Raw genomic sequence first — 25,202 nt, forward strand, 5'->3', positions numbered from 1 at the left:
TGGTGTTGTCACTGGTGCTGGCTAGCCGGGATAGGGCGTTGGCCTCAGTGTTCTCTAACCTCGGGATTTGCTTGATGAAGTGTGACTGGAAGCTAATCAATGCCTCTTTTACCTTTGCCAAGTAGGCGATCATAGCTGGCTCGCGGGCTTCATATTCCCCTATAACTTGGTTGACCACGAGCTGGGAATCGCTGCAAATAACTATGTGGTTTGCCTTTACTTCTTGCGCTAGGGCTAACCCGACTATCAATGCCTCGTATTCTGCCTCATTGTTGGATGCCGCGAACTCAAAGCGTAGTGTGTACTACAATTTCGTGCCACTCGAACCATGGAGAACTACACCGGCTCTGCTGCCTTGCTGGTTTGAGGAGCCATCTACGTGAAGGATCCAGGGCTCTTCATCCCAGTTCATGCTTGGCCTAACCAGGAGAGATACCGAACTGGGTGCGACCTCACAGGGCTCGGACTCTGCCGGCCTGGGAGCACCGAGCTCACCCGAGCTGGGAGCCTTGTGCTCAACCGGGCTAAGGTCCTCGGAGTTGAACGTGCATTCTGCAACAAAATCTGCCAAGGCTTGGGCTTTGATGGCGGTTCGGGGCTTGTACTGGAGGTCGTACTCCCTGAGTTCGATGGCCCACTTTATCAATCATCCAGAAAGCTCGGGCCTGAGTAATACTTGCCTCAGGGGTTTGTCGGTGAGGACGATGATGGTATGAGCTTGGAAATACAGGCGGAGTTTGCGGGCCGCAATGACCAGTGCATAGGCTAGCTTTTCTATCTCTGGATATCTCATTTCTGCTCCCTGCAATATCTTACTAACATAGTAGATGGGTCGTTGGGCCCGATCTGCTTCCTTTATCAGTACCGAACTGACCACTTCGTCGTTTGCTGAAAGGTAGAGTTCTAAAACATCGCCCTCTTCGGGCCGAGTCAACACTGGGATGTTGGCGAGGTATTTCTTGAGCTCGTCAAATGCGAGCTGGCAGTTCGGGTTCCACTCGAACCCTTTGCCTTTTATTGTCTTGAAGAAGGGTAGGCAACGATCTGCTGACTTAGACATGAAGCGACTCAGAGCGGCTATCCTGCCATTTAGCCTTTGAACCTCTTTTACTTTTCGGGGTGGTCTTATATCTAGGATGGTCTTTATTTTGTCCGGGTTGGCCTCAATACCGCGCTGGTTGACGATGTACCCTAGGAACTTACCCGAGGTGACACCGAAGACACACTTGTTTGGGTTTAGTTTCATGATAAATTGACGCAGAATTTGGAAGACAGAATGCAAGTCTTGTATTAATTCATGTGAAAATTATGTCTTGACGACCATGTTGTCTACATAACATTCTATCTTCGTGCCAATTAAGGGCTGAAACAGCTTATTCACGAGTCTTTTGAAGGTCGCCCCAGCATTTTTCAGTCCGAAGGGCATGACCTTGTAGCAGTACAGGCCGAACTCGGTTATGAAGGTGGTTTTTTCCTCATCGGATGGGTCCATCTTGATTTGGTTGTAGCCCGAGTAGGCATTTAGGAAGCTTAGCAACTCGTGTCCCGAGGTCGTGTCCACTAGGCGGTCGATCCTGGGGAGGGGGAAGCAATCTTTCGAGCAAGCTCGGTTCAGGTTGGTGTAGTCGACGCACATTCGCCACTTGTCGTTTACCTTTTTTACCAGAACTGGGTTGGCTACCCAGCTAGGGTAATGAACTTCCCTTATTAAGTCTGCTGCGAGGAGCTTCTCAACCTCCTCATCGACCGCCTTCCAGCGTTCTGGGGCTAAGTTGTGTTTCTTCTGTCTAATGGGTTTGACTACAGGGTCAGTATTGAGCTTGTGAGTTATGAGCATAGGGTCTATGCCGGGCATTTCTGCCGTGGACCAAGCAAAAACATCTAAATTACTGAGTAAGAAGCATACCAGTTCGGATCGCAGGGGTTCTGCCGAGATAGAAATGGGAACAGTTTCCTCTGTTGGTGCAGCTCGCTCCTTCTGTTCCGTAGGTCGCTCCAGTTCGAGGTCGCTGGTTTTCTTGGCATTTCCCTTGAGGGCGGCAACGTAGCACTTCCGGGACTCGAGCTGGTCGCCCCGCACTACCCCGATGCCGAAGTCCATTGGGAACTTCATGGCCAAATAGTAAGTGGACACCACAGCTTTTAAAGCGTGGGTGATTGGCCGACCTACTATGGCATTGTAGGGGGAGGGGTTCGCGACCACCAAGAAATCGTGACTGAGTCTTACCGTGCTAGGCCACGTGCCGACTTCCACAGGTATTGTGACCTTTCCCAGGGATCTGACCTCTTCTCCGCTGAAGCCGACCAGCGGGGTGTCTGCGGGCTTCAAGTCACTCTCTCGGAACTGGAGCTTGTCGAAAGCCGCTTTAAAGAGGATGTCTGCCGAACTGCCGGAGTCAATCAGTACCCGTCAGACTTCGAAGTCATTGATCTTCACCTTTATGACAAGTGTGTCGTCGTGGGGGTAGTGGACCCTGCACGCATCATCTTCGGTGAAGAATATAGGGTCTTCTGTCCTAGGCCGCTTCGAGGGATTTCGTCCTTCTCTGGTGGCTTCCCGGGTTGACGCGCGAGCTGCTACCGAGGTGCACCCTGCCACGATCGATCCTCCAATGATCACGTGGATTGTTCCCCGAACTGGTCTTTCCTCCGGGGGCTGCTTCTGTGGTTCCGTTGGCCAGCTGTTGGACTCGGGAGCGTCTTTGCCGTGCTCTCCCTGCCGACCTAGCTTATTACTATTATTATTATTATTGTGCTATACAAAAATTTGTAGATATCCGCGACGGATAAGTTCCTCTATCTCGTCGTAGAGATTATTACAATGTTCGGTGCTATGACCGTGATCCCTATGGAAACTACAATACAAGTTTTTATTCCTCTTGTTCGGGTTTCCCTTCAGACGAGGTGGCCACTTCACATATGGGGCGTCTTTGATCGTCATTAAGATCTCGGCCTGCTTCGCGTTTAAGGGTGTGTAGTCCATCCGAGCTGCTAAGGGAGCTCGGAACGGCTAGCTTGGCTTCGTCTCCTGAGCTGGGTCTTTCCTTCTTCTGTCATCTGGGTTGGAGGGCTCGCCTTCCCTCTTCCTTTTCTCGATCCCGCTTTCAGTCCTTTGGTTGATCTCCTCCTCTGTTCTCATGAATTTGTCCGCGAGCTTGAGGAACTCAGCCACGGTCGTGGGCTGGTTAACTACCATGTGCCACTTGAACTCCTTGTGTGTCACTCCTCTCTTTGCTGCCGCGAGCTGTACCGTGGGGTCCAGTCGCGGTATCGGCAAGCATGCGTCATTGAACCGCTTGATGTAGCCCTGGATGGACTCTCCTTCTCTTTGGACTACTCCGAAGATGCTCTCCTCGGTTCTGGGGCACCGCTTGCTGGTAACGAAGTGTGCAGTGAAGACCTGCACGAAGTGGGTCTAGCTTCTTATTGACTCGGGGGCCAGGTTCCTGTACCAGGTGCGGGCCACCCCCCTGAAGGTGGTAGTGATGGCCACGCACATGCAGGATTGACTGGCCCTTGCCAGGTGCATTTGGGACTGGAAGGCATCGACGTGGTCGTTGGGGTCGAAGGACCCATCATACTTGTCTAGAAAGGGGAGTTTGAAATCTCTGGGCATGGGGACTGCAAGGAGTTCTGATGAGAAGGGGGAAGGGACTAAGAGAATAGGGGCAGCTTTTACCTCGTCCGAGCTTGTTCCTTCTTTACATCAGAGCTCGGGTAGGATGCGGGTGGAAGTTTAGCGACTTCACCGACGTCTTCGTTGCTGCTTAGAGGGCCTGGTATTGGCGCTGCTAGCTTTGGTAGTGCCGACCTCGATGGGCCGGACTGTTGGTAGTCTACCAACTTGAGCGGTAGCTCAAACTTGGAGTGCCGAGGTGCTGACTTGGCTGGCAAGGAGGTTCCCGATCCGCCGACGAGTTGCGAGGCGGGGGTGATTGGTCTTTCCCTTCTGCTCGGGGATGAGGCTTGGCTCTTGGAGGGGTTTTGAAGTTGGGAGGCTTCTCCTCGGTGGAGGCATCCGCCCTGAGGGGAGGGCTTGACCGGCTTCAGAGCGGGGTGCCAAGGTGGAAGCTGTGGTTGGTTCAGAGGAAGTTGGGGGAACTGCTGTTGATAGTGATACTGAGAGATGTGGTGCAGTACTTGATGCTGATGGAGCTGATGCTGCTGAAACTGCTGCATTTGGGCTTGCATTGCCCGCATGCACTGCATCAAGTTATCAAACTGGTTTTGGCTAGTCACCAGGGGGACAGCAGTTGGTTCGGCAAAGGTTGTCTCGACAGGGAGAGGAAGGGGAACATTCACAGGTGTCACCATGTTTGGTGCGTTGAGGCTAGGGATTCCGTCTGTCAATAGGGGAACGGTGAACTATCCTATGCACACAGTGGCGGGCTGGGGGTGTTCCCCTATAGCATTCTAGTCGGCGTTGTGCCTGCTGTTGCTGGGAGAAGCCATGGAAGCTAAGGTTTCTTTGAGAGAGAGAGAGAGAGAGAGAGTGTGTTAAAGGTTAGGGGAGGCTTTTTGAAGTCTTCCCACAGACAACACCAAATGATGATGCATAATCTAGTCTGTCCTAACTGCCGGTTACCTCGCTTCTGACGAGATCGGAGGGGCCTGAAACAAGGAAGAAAATGGAGACTTCCGGGGAGGAACCCGGTTGGAACACTCCAAAGCTCAAGTTAGTGTTCTTTAGAAGGCAAGGGAAATGATGAATTCTAAGACCAGAAAATGCAAGAATCACCTACCCTCTTCTTTGTGAGATGGGGGCCTTTTATAATTACCCTGTTTACTCACTTCCATGCCTCTGCCAGTTCGGGCATCATTACCTCTGCCAGATCGGGTCACTTCCTCTGCCAGATCGGGTGTCATAACCTCCACTGCCAATTGCCAGGGTCACCTCTGTCCGTCTGGGATGGCAGTGGCAGGTGGCTGTTGGATGGCGGCTGTCATGTGTCGGTCCCTTAATCAGTCAAGTGCGCCGCCTCCATGTACGGTCTCCTGGGCGTTAGGTACGGTTGTTCAGTCGGGCGACTTGGAGCCGAAGTGGTGTGCGAGGTGAAGTCTTGAGTTCGGATAGAAGTATGGCCCGAATTGCCCCTGGGTGGGCAGTTCAGGTTTTTTGCCTTTGGTGCTCCTTGTAAGGCTTAGGATCTCGAAGGGAGAGCTCGAGACTCTTTAGTTCGGAGCTCAGTTTGTAGGTTCCTTCGAGGGAGCTCGACTCTCTTTAGTTCGGAGCTCGGGTTGCAGGTTTCTTCGTGGGAGCTCGACTCTTTAGTTCGGAGCTCGGGTTGTTGGCCTGTTGCCGTGCCGAGCTGGCGTTTCTACCAGGTCACTCTCAGTTGCTTCAATGTGTCACATGGCCAAGGGGTCGGGTCAATTTTTCCTCCATCAATTGCCCCCCACTCCCCATGCTCGGGGTCTTGACCTGGCATGGGGAGTTCAAGGGATGACAGGTGGATTTGCCTCGGGATACTTTGGCCTTGATCAAGAACTTTTCTGGTCCAGCCTTGATCAAGAACTTTTCTGGTTCCTTCGAGGGAGCTCGGCTCTCTTTAGTTCGGAGCTCGGGTTGCAGGTTCCTTCGGGGGAGCTCGGCTCTTTATTTCGGAGCTCGGGTTGTGGTCCTGCTACTGTGCCGAGCTGGCATTTCTGCCAGGTCACTCTCGGTTGTTTCCATGTGTCGCATGGCCAAGGGGTTGGGTCAAATCTTCCCCCATCAGGATTTATGTCTTCACTTCATGTGTGAATGATGACATTTGGCCTTTTGCCTCTTGTCATTCTGTTTGTCAGTGGTTGGACCATTATTTGCATATCAAATGGTTAGCATTAGGATATAGGTTAATCCTAATTCATTTATATTCAGATTCGAATTGAACTTCCATTCGATTTATATAGAAGAATCTGGATCTCTTGCCAACAAAATGCATTTCAAACCTCTATGGTCCTACCAAGTATAATCCATACGATATTATGCTGGTAGAGTTTTAGATTAATGGATTGACCCGATGATCATCGAGAAAAAACACCTAAAATGAATCAATATAATGAACCTAAGAGCATTTCCTAATCCAATACAAATTATTACGTTAATAGAGACAATTGAAAAAAAAAATAGGGAGAAAAAGCAACTTCATTTAATCATCTAATTGTTCCTTGATGAAAAGAGAGAGGTTGAAAAAATTCATTATTTCCATCAATTCAAATTCATGATTTGGGCAAACCATCTGATACTTCACATGTGTTGGCTTTAATCAATGAAGAGGTTTGTTAAGTAGGTCCTTCAGGACAAGATTTGATAAGGCGAGGAATAGGTTCCACAGTCGTATTATTGTTATTTTATTTGTTTTATCCATTTACAAGTGTTAACCGTTAATTAAATAAATTTGGGAAAATAACAAAATATAACAAAGGGTAAAAATGGAAAGTGAAAATTAATCTTTAAAATAAAAATGATAAAGGGTAAAAATGGAAAATGAAAATTAGGCTTTTTCAACACGTGTTAGCTCTAATCAATGAAGAGGTTCATTAAGTAGGTGTTTCGGGAGAAGATTAGATAAGGCAAGGAATAGGTTCCACAGTAGTCTTATTGTTATTTTATTTGTTTTATCTAATTACAAGTGTTAACTATTAACTAAATAAAATTGAAAAAAAATAAAAAGCATAACAAAGGGTAAAAATGGAAAGTGAAAATCAAGCTTTAAAATAAAAAACATGACAAAGGGTAAAAATGGAACATGAAAATTAGGCTTTTTGATGAAACATTGTCACCATCCTCATTTTTATAAATGAAAATGATGAGATACAGAGATTATCCAATTAGAAGTGGTAATTGTTAACTAAATAAAATTGGAAAAATAGAAAACATAATAAAGGATAAAAATGGAAAGTATCATTTTTATAAATGGTACAAATATAAATATATTATATTATATCATATATATATATATATATATATATATATATAATTGATGGAATATGATTCGAAATATAAAATCTGGGAGGGATAGGATTAGAAATATAAAATCAGCATTTTAAGAGGGGATAGGATTGGAAATATGAAATTAGGGAGGGGGTAGGATTGGACATATAAATCAGGGTGTTGGACAATGGATGCTCATCCATTTCTCTTTTCTATAAATGGGTAAGACTTTACTTTATCTTTTTCAAAAAAAAAAAAAAAAAAACAGCTAAACCATTTGACTTTAGTAAGTTCTTTTTTGTGTATTTTTAGCTATTTCTGTCATCAACAGCAATAATTCTCATTTATTATATTTATTTTTGTTTAATACAATAAATATATAATAATTAATACATGTCCAAGTTTTCTACAAATTTTCAATTTTTTATTTTATTATTTAATTTATAAAATCACAGATTGACTCATTTGACTGGAGCAGTGAAACAGCAGATCCTCTATCTGAAGGGAAAAAATAAAGAAAAACAGTTTTTGTTTTGTGATCAATCCTAAAAACAATGTTATAAAGTAGCTAGTAACCATTAATATTACAAATTAAGATATATTTATCGTTGAAAGTATCTTCGGTCTCCCTACTAGTAATAGTTCTGTATGTGGGTTTCCGTGTGACATGTTTCAACTTTCAAAAGCTGAAATAGGGGTAGTGCCTCGAGGGTTGAGCAATGCAACAAGACACTAAAGGGGGATTCAGAGTCTAGAGTTTTAAGAAATTATGGCAAAATTTGGGAATGATTAAAAATAAGTGTTATTCGAACAAGTACTTATTTTCAGTTTTTCTAAGTGTTTGTTTTATTTCACTTTTAATAAGTACTTTTTTTATAAGTACTTGACAAAAGTGTTGAGACTACACACAGTCAAAAATAAGCACTTGTGGGTGTTTGATAAAAAAGTATAAAAAAGTACATATTTGATACAGAAGTATTTATTAAAAAAGCCACTTGAGAGTTGTTTTTCTTTTTAAGTACTTGTTAATAAGTGGACATGTGAAAATTTTGGGACTAAAATGTCCCTATTTATTTTTTTAAATACCCAAAATACCCTCATCTCTCCTTAAACCCCCTTCTTTCTCAATTGAACAGGGTCGAGCATGCTAGCGGCAGCAACTTCCTTGGGAGCATCATTGAACGAGCTACAAACTCGTTGGCAACTAGGTCAGTTTCACATTCGAACTTGTTTTCTACATATATTTTTGAATATTTTGGGTTTCTTTTTTGAGAATTTAAATGCCTAAAACCCTCTTTACTAGATATGGTTTTTTGTGGCGATTAACGTGAAAAATGTGAAAAGCTTCATTTGAAACTTCCCGAAATCAGCCCAAATTGGGCTTCTCGCATCTTTTTGGTGCTCTATTTTTGACAGCTAATCTTCCGCGAACAAAACAAAAATAGATCAAAAATTGGTCCGCCCAACTTATAAACAGTTGAAAGATCGCACAAAAAGACATGCCAAATAGGCTTTTCCATTATCCTCACAACACCTGCATTGGAAACATCTCCCTATTTTTATATTTTCATTCATCAGAAGATATTATCTTCCCTATATATGGCTGAAAAGGTTGTGAAGATGATGTGAGAAAGAAATCGGATTCACTCAAAGTTCATTCATCAGAAGATATTATCTTCCCTACGTGGAGCTTCTTGACCTCCTCATCATTTATCCTCCACCTCTCCTGGGCAAAGTTCATTTTCCTTTGTTTGACTGGTCTAACTAGGGGTTTACATTTAGCCTATGGATTATTATAGAGGAGTCTATGTTACGCATATCAACAGTTGACTAGGAAAAAACATTAATGTTTAATTTTAAAAAAATTATTAGTTCGAAGCATAGGGGTTCTTTGAGTTTTGAGCTGATTTAGACCATCTTCTCAGGGTCGGTATCAGAGACCAACACTAGGACGGTTTCCTTTACTAGGCAAACTCTCTTGTCACTATTTTCTAGGAGCAGCTCTAGGTCTACCTCCTCCAGATTTGCTTTTCCTTTCAATTCCTCCATGTGGCATTTTCGTGACTTGAGTTGGTCACTGTGCATTACTCCTACTCCATGGTCAGTGGGGAACTTTATTGTGAGGTGGTATGTGGAAACCACCACTTTGAGGGCATGCAGAATTGGGCAGCCTAGGATTGTGTTGTAAGGTGGCGTTGTTGCCACCACTAGGAAGTTGTGGAGAAACGTCATCCTATTTGGCATGCTCCTCGCTATCACAAACCACCTCTCTATTGAAACTGACCAGAGGTACGTCCTCTTAGACTAGGTCTTTCTTCTATAGTTCCATTTTCCTAAAGGCTCTAAGGAATATGATATTTGTCAAGCTACCAGAGCTGACCAAGATCCTTATCACCTCATAGTCATGGATGATGAGCTTAACTATTTGGGCAAGGTTTTAAAAACCAATCGGGAAATGGAATCGTTGTAGCTATCAGTTTTTGGGTCAATAGTTCAACCGTCTGGGTTAAAAAGAAAAGAGAAAGGAAAGGAAGATGGGAAGATGTAGGAGGGAAAAAGAAAAAAGAGGAGGATGGTTCGACATCACCTACGACGATAATGGCTATGGCGAAGTGGTAGCAACACACATATCTGAGTTCTTAGATCTGAGACTTGAGACCAGAGACCTGAGTTCTCGGATCTCAGATCTGAGATTCTCTACCTCTTCTTCTTCTTCTTCTTCTTCTTCTTCTCTCTCTCTCTCTCTTTCTCTCTTCTTCTTCTTCTTCTTCCACAAATATAAAACATAAAACTCAGATCTAGCGTGTGTTTCTCTACATCTTTAGATAGTGAACCAGTGTCTGGGTCAAACGAGTCGACAATTCAGCTGCCCAAGTCAGTGGTTTTCTAACTAGTTGCTTTGACGGTTTCCAGGCTGAACGATCTAACCACCCGATGACAGTTCAAAAACATTGTACGAGGGCATCATTATGGGGGTAGTAGAAACCCATTGTGTCGTCTTCAGTGAGGTAATCACCTCTTCAACTCTTTGTCGCTTTAGTGGGTTCTCCTCATGGTCCAACCCTCTGAGTCAATGATGGTTCAAAAACATTGTACGAGGGCATCATTGTGTGGGTAGCAGACCCTAAGTGTGTCATCTTTGGTGAAGTAGATTGCTTCTTCAACTCTCTGTTGCTTTAGTGGGTTCTCCTCATGGCTCAACTCACAAACTAGGATTCAACTAGTTGAAGTATTGCAACCTACTTTTATTGACTTGCCGGTGATCATATTGACCATTCTGTGAACTACTAGCTTTAGGTCGATGCCACATAGTCTGTTGGCCATCAACTCCCATAGTAACCATGGAGGGCTCGACCTGTGGGGGCGGTCTTACAATCTGTTGACCATCAACTCATATAGAAGGCATGTAGGACTCAACCTGTGGGGGAGGCCTCATAGTCGGGGATGGGAGATTCTGTCCAAGCAAGACCACTAGAACTTGTCTGTGCTGGTCATTTTGATTCTGCTCCCTTATGGGGGTTCCTTCAATCTAGGCATTGTTGTTGGTAGAGAAAGCCATTAGTTATTTCGCAGAAAGACAGTGAGGAATTACTTTTTCGTAGTGGTTCCCGTAGACGACGCTAATTAATGTTGTACAAGAGAATAGTATCAGAGTACCTGAGTTGCTTTACTTAGGGTGGACACTTCGATGCAATAGTTAGCAAAGAGTTGTTGTGAGAGCTAGATAGCAGGAATGCTAAAGTGCTTGAGAACTAAATCGCCTGTACCTCTTCTAATTGAAGGGGATGCCTTTATGTAGGTGGAGGTAGCTATGACCTTCATGTAACGTGTCTGAGGTCTCTGGGAGGATGTGGCTGTAGCATGTCCGAGATCCTTAGGAATTTGTCCACCATGCTCAGGAGCAATTTCACAGTCGGAAATGGAATCCGTGTAGATTAACTCTGAAGTGGGCGACGCAAATGTAGGTCGCCAACTGGTTCTCCGTCAGGTTGGTGGAGATAGGTTGCCTCTTATGCCATCAAGTTGGCAAAGGTGTAGGTAGGTCGATCATCACGTCATGTAGGTTGCTATGTGAACCTCAGTCAGGTAGGTGACACCTCAATGAGAGGTTGCCCTTCATACCGAGGTCTCTAACTCAGCCCTAAGGTGGCCGCCCGATCCTGATGAGGTGTCTACAAGTCGGCCATAGCGAAGTGGTGATGAAGTGCCCTCGGGGCATGCGAGGTGCATTCAACATGGTTCCGAGATGGTCTCCATCATTTTGGTTGAGACAAATCATCGTCTACATGGTTCCAAGGTATCATGTGACAATTCTGGGATTCCAAGTGGCATGAACCAAATTTCCCTTCATCAATGCTTATCGAAAGATTTTGATAAAATAAATCATGGGAGTTAATGAGTTCAATTTCAAGTTAGTAAAGCGATGCTTATTGCAGGAATCTTATAGAATATCCCAATTGGATGGCTCTTTTAATGCGTTGGCTCATTGAACTGCAAAGTAATTTTTTCCAACCCATGATCGACAGGTTGGAGCTCAAACTTTTCATTTCCAAAAAAAAAAAATATCGACTAGGTCAGCAATTTAGTGATTCAGTCAGTTGAACAGCTGAACCATTTAACTTGGTCAGCGAGTCATAGGTCAGATATCAAATTTGTTTCTTTTTCTTATGTATTTTTAGCTACTTCTAATCTATCATCAATAGCAATAATTCTCATTTATTATATTTATTTTTGTTTAATACAATAAATATATAACAATAAATACATGTTAAAGTTTTCTGCAATTTTTTTTTCAATTTTCAATTTTTTATTTTATTATTTAATTTATGAAATCACAGATTGACTCATTTGACTGGCGCAGTGAAACAGATGATCCTCTATCAGACATAAAGAAAAAAAGTTTTTGTTTCATGATCAATCCTGAAAACAATGTTATAAAGTAGCTAGTAACCATTAATATTACAAATTAAGATATATTTATCGTTGGAAGCACAGTATGGGTGGACATACAGGGCTGATCAATTAAAATCAAATATGAACAAAGACATGGATATATAAATAGAACTTAACACTGATTCTTAATAGAAAAGAAAAAAAAAAAAAAACACAAGGTAACATAATTAACTTGATCCTATTTAACAGTCCAGAGCTTAAACTAATGCAGAGGCGGAGCCCATTTTGGTCTAGCCGCAAAAAGATGTGGCATTGAAAAGATGCGAGAAATTTATTTTGGGTTAATTTTGGGAAGCTTTCAATGAAGTTTCTTCGTCTTTAGCATTTTAATCTCGCACGGAAAGATCCGAAAAGACACATGGAAAGATATGCACTTGTCAAACGGTCTTCCGACTGCTCAGATCTTATGTCAAAAACTCAATGCATCTTTAGACCATCAAACCATTGACCTGAAATATAAATCCCTAAGCCATTAAATTAATTGAATCAAATTAAAATGGAATTGACGGTTGGAGTAGAGAAATATTTCTTCTGATTTCATGTCTTTCCGGCAGTATTAATTTTTCCCATATAAAATTAATACTTACCTCTTTTCCCTTTTTATCTTGTACATGTGAATAGCATATGCATTTTACTTTAACACTAATAATATATAATATAACAAAATTAATATATTAATTACTTTCTAAGGTGTCTAATTAAAAATAGACATTTTGTAGAGATTCGGCATTTAAAATATCAACAACCTCAAGATCTAAATAATTACAAGAAAGAAATAGAAAGTTGGGGCAAAAGTTCTTTATTAAAACTCCTGTAAGGACTTCCCCCTCCCCCCCCCCCAACTTTCTTTTTCCATTATATTTTATCAAACCAAACACGCAGACTAATAAGTGTTACGCAATAGCGGTTGGTCATCCAATGGTTTAGCCTTCTTCTCGAAGTTTTTGTATCCAATGGAATCTGAACCAGAATCCTGTATAGATGTTGGTCGATTTATAAGGCAATAATCCATCTCTTGATGGTTTTCTTGAACCAACGTATGAGCTTTAGACATTCTTAACCCCTCTAGCTCAACTGTAACTTCTTTCATCGTGGGTCTGTTTTTTCCATTCAAATCCAGGCACCTCTTTGCAAGGTTAGCAACCACCTCAATTTCTGCCTTTTCACCCTTCTTTACCACTTGAGCATCAAGAATTTCAAAGAGTCGGTTCTCCTCCATGGAAGAAAGAAAATAAGTGGCCAAGCTTTTATTCTCTCCTGGTCTAAATGAAGAAATTGGCTTCTCTCCGGTTAAAAGCTCTACAAGAACTACTCCAAAGCTATAAACATCACTCTTCTCTGTAAATTGACTTGATTGGAAGTACTGAGGATCCAAGTATCCTAATGTCCCTTGCACTGCTGTGGTTAGATGAGTTTTGTCAACTGCAATAGGCCTTGAAGTCCCGAAGTCTGACACTTTGGCTCTATATTTATCATCCAAGAGTATGTTTGAAGATTTAACATCTCTATGATATATTGGGATAGAAGCTGCTGAGTGTAAATAAGAAAGTGCTCCTGCAACTTCAGTAGCAATTCTTAGTCGATTATCCCATGTAAATAGCATGTCGTCATCACTTCGATCATGGATGTGATTGAAAAGGGTTCCACTAGAGATGAACTCATAAACCAGCAGAGGAACTTCTGTTTCCAAACAACAACCTAACAATTTAACCACATTTCTATGATTAATCTTGGAAAGTATAACAAGCTCATTGATGAATTGTTTGATTTGACCTTCATCCACCATTTCCACCTTTTTCGACTTCTTAATCGCCACAATTCTTCCATCTGTTAACATACCTTTATATACTGTACCTTGGCCACCTTGACCAAGTATTCGATTCTCGTTATAGTGATCTGTTGCCTTCTCCAACTCCTCAGCATGGAATATCTTGGTGTTATCGAAATTACCTTCCTCTAAAGATATTTGTTGTTGTAGTAACAAACCGCCATTTTGTTTAAAGAACTTCTCTTTTATTTTCTTACTTCTTATTCTCTTATGAAGTTGGTATAACCAGAAGCTAGCAAAGAATGATAACAATAGAGCTAAACTTGAGCCAATTCCTGCATAACCATTAGAAACCAAGTAGTTGAATAATAATTCAACAAGAAATTAGAGTTGATTAATATAGACTAATTGTACTTAATAGATTTCCTTCCAAGCATTTATATATCATGCATAGACATATTTTGGCTAAGCGGAATTTCCTAGGCTGAAATATTGCCACTTATCTTGAAACCAATAACCTAAGTGGTTATTCGATCCCCTTTAAGTGCATTTGGTTATGTCTTTGCTAGTGGTACACTTACGATTCTTATGCCAATATTTCTGCCTTTTAATTTTATTTTTCTCCCCTTTTAAGCTAGTTATTCCGTTCATTTCGATAAAATCAATATATATGACAAATTTCAGATACAATAGATCATGGTGGAAAGATATTTTATTCATGTTAAGAAACTGGTGTAAAAGTTATTTTATAACGTTTCTTGTGCAACATATATAAATGCTTGGAACTTTTAATAATTAAGGTATGCACGTCAAGGCTAAACCCTAAGATTCCATGATCTCATTTCTAAAATACCCCTAAATTCCAATAGTTTCATTTTTAAAATATCCTAAAATTTCCATGATCCCATTACTAAAAGTACTCCTAAATTTGATGTACTTTTTAGGTGGTTGCCTTGGTTCATGGAAAATTTGAGGATTCCTTGTTGGTGCCTTGACTCAAACTTGCCCTGTCATCGGGAATGGAGCGGGGATGGGGTAGTGGATTTTGTCTATAGGGTAGAGATGGGGAGGGGATGCCTTGCCCCGTTGCCATTCCTAATCAATCAAAATTTATTCAAATTGGTAATTAAAAATTTATATTTTCTTGACCCATCTTCTTACTATAATGTTCACCAAATTTCATCATCAACAAAAATAGTGATGTGTAGTACCCAAAATGCCCCATGGAAAAAGTGATAGATTTTATAATGACAATATTAAAATTTTATTTGTACTTATAATAAATTTTTTTATTAATTTTTAAGTTTTATTACTTTACTTTTATTATTTGTCTTATTGTATTATTTTTTTATCTTACTAGTATTTTAGATTTTTTTTATTCATCTTATTTCAATATTTAAGTTTTGGTTCAATTTTATATTGCATACTCAATGAACAATCTAATTCTAACGTCTTTGTCCCTCCAATTCTATTTCTATCCCTATCTTTCTCCAACAAAATATGTGTAGTTCACATATTTTGTTGGAGAAAGATGGGGATAGAAATAGAAAGAGAGGTATGAGAGGGATAGAGACATTAGAATTATATTGTTCATTAAGCATGCAAGATAGACTAGAAGATGTTTTAGGAGGAAGTTTTAAGTGGGGAGATAGTGTAAGAGAAATTTTAGGAGAGGAGATGATTTAGGTGATTGGGAATGCATGAGAGAGAGAGAGAGGCAAAGCTTAGGACTATTTTTATGATTTGATTTGAATTGTTGAGAGGAAGTATGATATGGCCTAATAAGATAGGTTAAACCCCTAGTGACTTGACTTAATAGGAGGGCAGGGAAGGGGAAATAAGAGAAACTTAATGAGGAAGCAAGAAAATGGGGCTTGGAGAAAGGAGAGGCATATTGACATGGACTGTTTTGCTTTATATATATAGTGTAGTATAGATGTGGTTTATTTATTTGGGTAAATTGCTAAACCTCCCTGAAGTGTTTGACTGGTGTTACTAGTTGAAACCTCCCATAAAGTTTGATAATTGCAATTATCTCCCCTGAATTTTTCACATAGTGGCAAGTAGACCCCCTTTGTTAGAACCCTCTGACAATATCCAAAATACCCATGCAGTATTGAGTCTGGGTTTTATAGGAAAAAAAAAAAACAAAACAAACTTTTTGAACAAAAAAAAAAGACGAGTTTAAAGGTGTAGCTTTACCTTTGAGTGATTGATGTGAAGGGCAAATTGGAAACATTAATCAATTTCAGAAAAGAGTTTGGGAGGGTTTAGGGTAGCAATTGATATGAAGAGAAAAATTGGAAAATAAACATTTTGGTTCAAAGTAACAGCATGGATATTTTGGACATTTCCTTGTCTCCTCTTAGAAGATTTTAACAGAGGGGTTCTATTTACAATTGTATTAGAAAGTTCAGGGGAGGTGATTGCAATTACCAAACCTAAAAGGAGATTTAAGCAATGGTAAAAAACTTTAGTGAAGGTTTATTCAAATTACCCTACTTATTTTGAAATTAAAATATAAAAGAAGTCACAACAAAGACGCTATTTTATTTGATATCCTCAAGTAAAATCAGCCATATCCTCTCTTTTCTTCTTTGGATTTTTTTCTTTTTATTTCTTTTAATATAAGTATTGGTTGGATATCATCATCTATATCACTTCTAAATACCTGATATTTACTTAGGATAAAACAATGCCAATGTGGTATTGCGAGGTCAGAATCTTGTCGGGGTTCAACACATCGTGCCAGTGTGGTATTGATACGTTTTCCTGATAAACTTGTAGGGACCCGTGTGATGATCTGAAAGATTTAATAATTTTATTTTTCATTTAATGTTAATTTAATATGAATAAATATTTTTATTGAATTTAGTTTTATTAATAATTTGTAGTATATAAAAGCTAACATTTTTATTAATTCCACTACTAATTAACAATTATATAGGAATGACAATGGGGTGGGTTCAAAGCAGGGCACCCCATCCCTTTCCCTGCCCCATACTCAAGACACTCTACCCCATCCCCGCCCCATCCCTAATGTTATGTGGGCTCAGGGCAAGGTAACCACTCCTTAATGTCGGAGGAGTTCAGGGGCAAGACACCCCACTCCTCATTAATGATGGAGAATCCTCGAATTTCCATACCCCGTCTCCATTATTGGGTGGGTGCAAGTAGAGATGTAAATTGGGTCATGCTGGGTTGGCACAACACGAACCACATGTGGCCCGCACAAAATGTGAGTTGTGTTGTGTTGGCCCACGAGGCGTCTTGGGCCATGCCTCCCTCTAGGATAATTTGGGGGCTCGGTTTGGCACGGCCCATGCGCGGCTCGAGACCGCACAGGCCCGTGCCGTGTCATGGGTCGGGCTGGTCCATGGGCCGGGTTTTCGGTTAGGCCATGCCACACACCAAGCCAAGCTCAAGGCAAGGCACCTACTCCTTGTCCAAGTTTTTTAAAATTGGACCGGATAGGGTACCATTTTGGGGTTGAACGATCCAATTGTTTAGTCCGAATGGATGACCTGCTCTGACAAAAAAAAAATAAACACTTAAAAAAGAAAATAAAAGGCCAAAAACTGTTGTTCGTGTTGACGGTTTGACCACCCAGGTCAGCGGTTTGCTAACCAAAAAAATGGTTTTTGCACAAAAAGTAGTTTTGAGGTGAAACGGTGTCGGTTCCCAATTTTTTCGGGTCTAACCATCTGCTTTGATCCAGTTTTGAAAACACTACCCCCATCAATCCAATATTCAATTTGATGATAGAAATGACCAAATGAATATATTGAGTATCAACCACCTGGTAAGTTTCTAAAAGTACACTAAATTGTCTTTAATATTAAAAAATGCAATTTTATGTAAAATTTGGAAAATTTATTGTACTTGTGTAATTTTGAAAATTTATTCAAATTTATTTAAATTTTATTAAATAATTTATTTTCTTTTTAAATGGTTTATTTATAGAATTATACCAATTTATCTTATAATTTCTAATATAAACTAACCAATAATTTCTTTTTTCCAATATTATACTAATTTATCTTAATAATTTGTGTAATTATTTGTTCAAATTATAGTTTTCCATTCCCCATAGTCATTTATCTTTAATAATTTTTAATAATTTGCAATGAAAATTACATAATTTTTCAATTTTCAAAATATATCAAATGTAATAAATTTTCATAAAATTTCCAAAATATTCTAATCATTTTCAATAATTATTTAATGCATTTTAAATAAACATTCAAATACTTTATATCTTTTAATTCCAAAAATTTTATTTTATGAAAATGTAGTTTTATGAGATTTTTTGAAAATTTTATTACATTTGTGTAACTATGGGGATTTATTGATTTTTTTTTAAATTGTTATTAAATATATATTTTTCTTTGGTAGTTTACTAAGAAAATTACACTAATTTATCTTTTACTTTTCAATATAAATTAATTAATAATTTCATTTTAAAACATTATAATATTTTGTTCCGCAATTTGTATTTGGTTTTTAATTATAATAATAACAATAACTAAAATTTTATACTTTTTGATAGTTGTTAAATATAATTCTCAATTTTATAGAAATTAGTTAAAGAGTTTGCAATTTCTATAAAATGTTGTTAATGAGTTAATTAATAACAATATTTATTAATTTTTGGTAATTTACTAACCGTACTAATAAAAATATTTAAATTTTGATAATTTACTAACCGTATTTTTTAACTTTTGGTAATAACACTATTTAATACTCATTGAATATGGGTGGGATTAAATATTAACTATATTTAATTATTTATTAATTAATATGAATATTTTAAATGAGGGAGAGTGTATATAGATGGGGGGATGAATTTTAGAAATTGATTGGTGAGTGGGGCAACATGATACTTTCCTATTGGTTTAAATAAGAGACCTTAGGAGAGAGATTATATGAACATTTTTAGGCAGTTGGGCGACATGGCTTAATGGGAGTGGTGGGAAGGGAAGAGGAGAGAAAGTCAAAGAGAATGCAGAGTGGGGATAATGGAGCGTAGCATGGTGACTGGACCAGTGCGATGCAAGGGATTTGTTAAGCTAAAGTTGAACGATAGAAATATATAAGAGTATATAACATTTTAATAAACAATCTGACCAAAAATATCATTGTAATTTAATTTTGTAATTTATTTTTTAATAATATCATTGTAATTTATGAAATTTAAAGTTAATTTTTAAGTTTAAATCTTTTGAACACACAAAATAAACCAAAAATAGACCCAAATTGATACAACCTGAGTTGGTGGGTTTTTAGTAATGATCAATCGGTTTCGAATGACAAACTGCGGATTTGACCAGATCGATTTGGTTAGCGAAACAACCTACAACTGAACTAAACCAATCAATTAACACTCCTAATTTCAACTAAATTTATTGTCTAATTTCTAATAAACAACAATAATTTCATGATGAATTTTGTAATAATATTGAATTATTAATAATATAAATATTATTAAATATATTAATTTTCTCTGTTTTGAATAAATATCTTAAATTTAGATATAATTTTGTTATAACATTTAAATAGTTCTAACTTTTTTTAATTGAAACTTTCTTTACATAGATATAGATAAAAAGTGGGGGAGAGGAGAAATAGGAATTAGAGATAGTTTAGGAAAGAATCTCTCTACTAAATTAGAGATAATTTAAGAGATAAATAGGAGTTAGAGATAATTCAGGAGATAAATAGGAATTAGAGACAATTTAGGAGGAAGCAAGGGAAAGTGATGCCACTTAACTAAACATTAGAAAAGCTTTATGGTTGTTAGAAATAGTTAGGTATTTGTGATTTCCTTATTCGTTTAATGGTTAATTATGTGGAAGTAAAAAATAAAAAATTCAAAAAAAAACAGAAAATTAGGAAGGGGGGTTTCTTGCAAGGAGTGCTATGCTGACATTAAAACAAAGGGGTCAAGAAATTTTATCCTTTTATTGAATTTTTTGTTTTTTTATTCTATGTCATTTTTGAAACAACCAATCAGATGCACTTTCCCAATAACCTAAATAATCTTTTCTCCTAAAATTTATCCTAAACTACCTCCTCCAATTTCTCTACATTATCTCTAATTCCTATTTATCTCCACAATTATCTCTAATTTAGTAGAGAGTTTCTCTCCTAAATTATCTATAATTCTTATTTATCCTCTCCCCTACTTTTTATGTATATCTATCTAAAGAAAGTTTGGATTAAAAAAAATTAAGAATTATTTAAATATTCTAACAAAATTATATAATAACATTAAAATATTTATTAACACAAAAATAATTTTATATTTTTACAAAGTATATCAGAAAATTATGTAATAATAGTTTAAACTAAGTTTTCTCGGATTATCAATTTAAATGCTTTTCAAATATTTAATAATATGTAATAGCTTTAAATAAATAAAATTCAAATAACAAAAAACTTAAATGTTTTATAGATTATTTAAACATGAAACTAACTAAATATTTATCATAACTTATTTTCAATAGATAAAATATCGAAATTATCTAATAAATAGTTTTATATTTTTACAAAATATATCATGAAATTAGGTACTAACAATTTAAATTATGTTTTTTCTGGATCATCAATTTAAATGTTTTTCAAACATTTAATAATATGTAATATCTTAGAATAAGTAAAATTCAAATAATAAAAAATTTTAATATTTTATAGATTATTTAAATATTTAAATAACTAGATATTTATCATAACTAGATTTTAAATAGTTAAAATAACGAAATTATGTTATAAATTTAAAAAAACTTCTTCAAAGCAAAAAAATAATTATAACATAATATTGAAAATAATAATTTTTTAATATATTACGAAATTAATAATGAAATTATGTAATAATAGTATAAATTACGATTTTATGGATAATTAAATTCCATCAACAATTAACATTTTAAAATTTAAATATAGTACATATTATTTAAGTATATAAATAATTGTGTATTTTAAATAACAAAATATTTAATATAACTAGATTTTAAATAGTTAATGTAAAGAAATTATGTAATAAATTTAAAAAAAAATGAAAAGTAGAAAAATAATTATAACATAATACTAAAATTAATAATAATTTAATATTTTTACATAATATTGTAAATAAATAATTTCACTTAAATCAAGTAATACTTCGAGAAAATAACTTTCAAAAAAATTAATATTTATTGATAATAATTTTAAACTCTTAATCTGTATTTATTGTGTAATTATATATACTAAAATTAGTATTTATTGTATTTCAGTAATTATTTATTATTTTTGTGATAAATGTATTTTCAATATATTTATAAATTTATTTTGTTTTGTTATTTAATAGAAAACTTTCAATAATTATTGGAGATTAAACTACTATTTGTGAAATTTTTAAATTTAATTTATTGTACTTATTGTGTTTTTGTTATAACTTATTGGTTAATATTTATTCGGGATTTTACTTTTTATTGACTAAGTCAATATATTTTTTGTACTTATTGTATTTTTTTCATTGTCAATATATTTTCAATAATTGTGTATTTTTGCTATAAAGTTTCAATTATTATTAGATATTAAACTATTGTTATTTATGAGAGATGAGAATATTAATTTAGCTAAAATTATGAGCATTCATGAGTAGGTTCGGTTTGTTCGTAGGCTATTTGGCCAACCAAATTGACCTGGTGAGGTTGGGGAGTTGGTCAGTTAAAACCAACTAACCTTTTGTGAAAACCAACCCACTCAAATTGTATTTGTTTGGGTCGATTTTTTGGTTTGGCCAATTGATTCAAAATATTTTAACTTTTTAAATTAAATTTAATTTTAAAAATTATAGTGTAATTATTAAAAAATAAAGTTAAAAATTATATTTATGATATAAAACATTTTAGCATATTATATTTAAAATATAAAATACTAATATATATCCATGGTTACGTCGTTCAATTTTGGTTGGTTTACAAATGGCCAAAGTGAAATTGATCCAACTTGGTCGAATTAGGAAATTTTTGAACCAAAGCCGACCTAAAATATTAGAAAATTGACAAACTTGGATCAAGTTGATTGGGTTGGTTGGTTTCATTAGTTTGATGAGTAAACCTTTCATTAAGGAGTGTTTGTTTTGCCATTAGGCCCATGATTTTTTATTCCAAAAATACCCTTAATACTTTTTTGTACAAAAAATAAAATTAACTAAATATAGGCAATAGAGTGGTTGCCCATGTCTTATAAAGGGAAAAAATGATATTTTTATTTTTATTTTCTTTTAATTAAATTTTTTTAAATGAACATTAGGATCAACAATGCCATTTTCCACTATCATCTAATGGAAGATTGATTAAATCCATTACAAATTATAAGTGGTGTTTAAGTAAAGTTTTAACTATAGGGTAGATATTAGTAAATCCATAAAACTAAAAAGGGTATTTTAATAAATGATATTTTCTATTATTTAACTTTCACTTAGTAAATCCTGCATGGTCCCCACTAGTATATATATATATATATATATATATATATATATAGATTTTATTTAGAACACCCAAAACAGTTGTTTCCCTGATAAACCACTCAACCAAACAGAAAATGAGGCTCCATTTCAAGAAATCACTATTTGGTGCTAACGTGGCACCATTTTTCCGATTAACAGCAATTAATGATACAAAACACCACTAAAATAAGGCAAACAACCCTCAGACCCAACGGCGCACCTGCACAAAATTTATACATGCTCCAGCGCGCAGAAAACTCGGAACTTTTTACAAATCCAAAATTAATTAGTATTAAAAATCACAGGGTACAATTAACTAATTATCCCCGGTTTCATTACGATGAGTTTTTGGGTACGAAAAATTTAAAATTGGAACTACAATATATTAATATTACCTGTAACGATCGCAAACGTTCGACTTCGATTTTTAATGCAACCAGTACCAGATCCTCCCTTGAAGCCGTCTCCGTGAGTCCCCTTGGGGCACGAACAATTGTAACTTCCCACTGTATTTGTGCACACATGTGTGCAGTTGTTGTCTTCCTTGCATTCATCGATGTCTACATTCAAAACCAGCCATGAATGGAAGTTATTAATTCTCAGTAGGGTGAAATGAATTCTGAAAACAAAAAATTATTAAGAGAGGTCGCCATCATCACCTTGGCATCCTTGGGGTAGATAAGGGTTCCCCCGGTAACCTTGCTTACAGTGACAATTATAGCCGCCGGTGGGGTTGGAGGAATCGGAGCAATCGGTGTTGTCTCCACATGCGTAGCTCGTCCGATTCTTTATTGCATAGGTGCAGTTGTCGTCGGGGATTACCCAGTCCAGCACCACTGGAGTTACAGGGGCTCCGTCGTAACGGATCGGAAGCCTCTTCTTGGGGAGATCCATGAGGTCGGGTGAGGAGAAATTGAAGTTATTAAACCAATCTTGGTCAGCCAGGAAGGCGTAGCTGCAGGGATTGAAGTCCAACGAGTCGGTGTGGTTGTAAAAGCTGGAGAGTCTGACGTTAAAGGTATGAAGACCATTTGGAATGGAAGTCTGGCAGCATCCAATGCCGGAACAGGAGCCATTAATCAGAGTTTCGTGGCTTGTACAAAATGAGATGCAACCGCTCGTAAAAGAATAACCTGATGACAATGAACTCGATATGTAGGCCTTGGTGTCGCAACCGATCGCCGTGAATTTGTTTCGGGTGCTCGAGAAGCTTAATATATTTCCCAGTGTGATATCTATTTCTTGGAACCCGTCATAGGTTCTACCACTTTGATTGTAACAGTCGATGGTAATCCAGATATAGACAGTGGATTGGCCTTCTAACGAGATATTCAGGAAGGGTATGTTTCCTCCCTCGAAGTGAAGCACTGGATGGCCAGATGAAGTGTTACAAACTAAGTGGAAATGTGAGTCTCTGAAACAGTCTGAATCATCATTTCCAACTCCAAAGGGATATGGGATGCTCAGTTCCCCACATTTTTCTTGGCAACCAGGCTTCGCCAAACTCTGAGAAGAAGTTGATGCCGAATTCAGAAATAGGATTACTGACACGACGATAATCTTCCAACCCATCTCTCTCTCTTTGCAATTGTGCAGACCTGATTTTGTGTATCTGGTTTTATGTAGATGAAGAACAGCGATTTTGTTTTTGATAATTAAAAAATATATCTATTAAATCACAAAAAAGACAATAAAAGTCCACTCGTAACTGAACTGGAAGCTTCATTGTATACATGTTATTTATAGCGATCTCCACACGTAGAAAGAGAGAAAGAGACTTTCGTTGACTTGACTTAACTTGATTTTACATAGGAATTCACAGGCCAAAATAAGCGGGTGCAAAATTTGATTGATTTTTTTTCTTCCTTTATTAAATAACTATTAATTTTCGACCGCGTGTAAGAGACCCATGCAGCATATGATAAGAGGTATTTGTCTTAAATGGAGAAGTTTCAGATGAAGCCTCTCGTCTTTTGGGTAGAAGTAGAATTATCAGAAGATATGCTCATTGTTAGCACCTGATATTTATTCGGTTCACTCTCTAACCCACTTTTTATGCGATCAAATTTTATTACTTTCTTTAAAATATGTTAAAATCTTAGGAAACTAAAATCTATCATCACACTACCTTTCGATGGTACTGATTGCACTTCATCATCGCACTGGTCAGATGATCAAACTCCATCATATGAAACAAAACCCTTAAATACTCAATTGCTCTAAAGTTCACGTTTAAATTCCTTAATTTTTTCGTTAATCTATCAAAGATAACATTTTGACGAATCTAACACTGTGACATTTCTTAAGCCTAAAACCCACGGTTTACAAATCTTTGACACAATCGAATCATTCCACCAGTTCTGTAATTCAAATCCTTATCACTACCAAGTTTAAAACCAAGATTCCCTCATTTAGACAAGTCTACAGTTAGACAAGTCTCTTGGACGTTTATGTAGATGTTTTAATTAAGAAAATGAAATCAGGGTGATAAGGTGAATCTCAACCGTTTGGAAAAATTCTTGGTTAAGAGCGACCGGAGTGCAATAGTTCTCTAGAATGAACAGGCTCTAATCCACTTTTTATGCGATCAAATTTTACCACTTTCTCTAGAATATGTTAAAATCCTAGGAAACTAAAATCTATTATTACACTATTTTTCGATGCTACTGATTGCACTCTATCACCGCATCGGTCAGACGATCAAACTCCATCATATGAAACAAAACCCATAAACACTCAATTACTTCAAAGTTCACCTTTAAATTCTTTAATTTTTTCGTTCATCTATCAAATATTACATTTTGATGAATCTAACACTATGACATTTCTTGAACACTGCTTTTATTTTGAAAGGGAAAAATAGATTGATTTTGGTTCAAAAAATAATACATGTTTTCAGAACCAATAAAATATTGGGGATCCATGAGGCCCACCATGAGAACTTGCCGTGCCCGGACCGGATCCATTGACTAGCTATAGACCCATCATTAGGACGATCAACTACACTATAATTATTAATTATAGAGATTTTGGCCCTTTTTGTGAAAATTAAAGCGGAACCCACTGCAGTCCAC

The 25,202-nt window shown here is 37.2% G+C and overlaps 1 protein-coding gene across 1 annotated transcript; it reads right to left on the reverse strand.

Annotated features, from left to right (window-relative positions):
- Positions 1 to 12,728: 12,728 nt before the first annotated feature.
- On the reverse strand, positions 12,729 to 23,819 carry LOC104590719 (putative wall-associated receptor kinase-like 16). Its single transcript, XM_088888752.1, has 3 exons — positions 22,788 to 23,819; positions 22,524 to 22,688; positions 12,729 to 13,972 (listed from the first exon to the last, which is right to left on the reverse strand). The coding sequence occupies exons 1-3, from the start codon at positions 23,698 to 23,700 to the stop codon at positions 12,753 to 12,755; spliced, it is 2,298 nt and encodes a 765-aa protein (XP_088744878.1). The 5' UTR covers positions 23,701 to 23,819; the 3' UTR covers positions 12,729 to 12,752.
- Positions 23,820 to 25,202: the final 1,383 nt, after the last annotated feature.

Source organism: Nelumbo nucifera, chromosome 5 (assembly GCF_055504915.1).
Source record: "Nelumbo nucifera cultivar China Antique chromosome 5, China Antique-T2T, whole genome shotgun sequence".
NCBI lineage: Eukaryota > Viridiplantae > Streptophyta > Magnoliopsida > Proteales > Nelumbonaceae > Nelumbo > Nelumbo nucifera.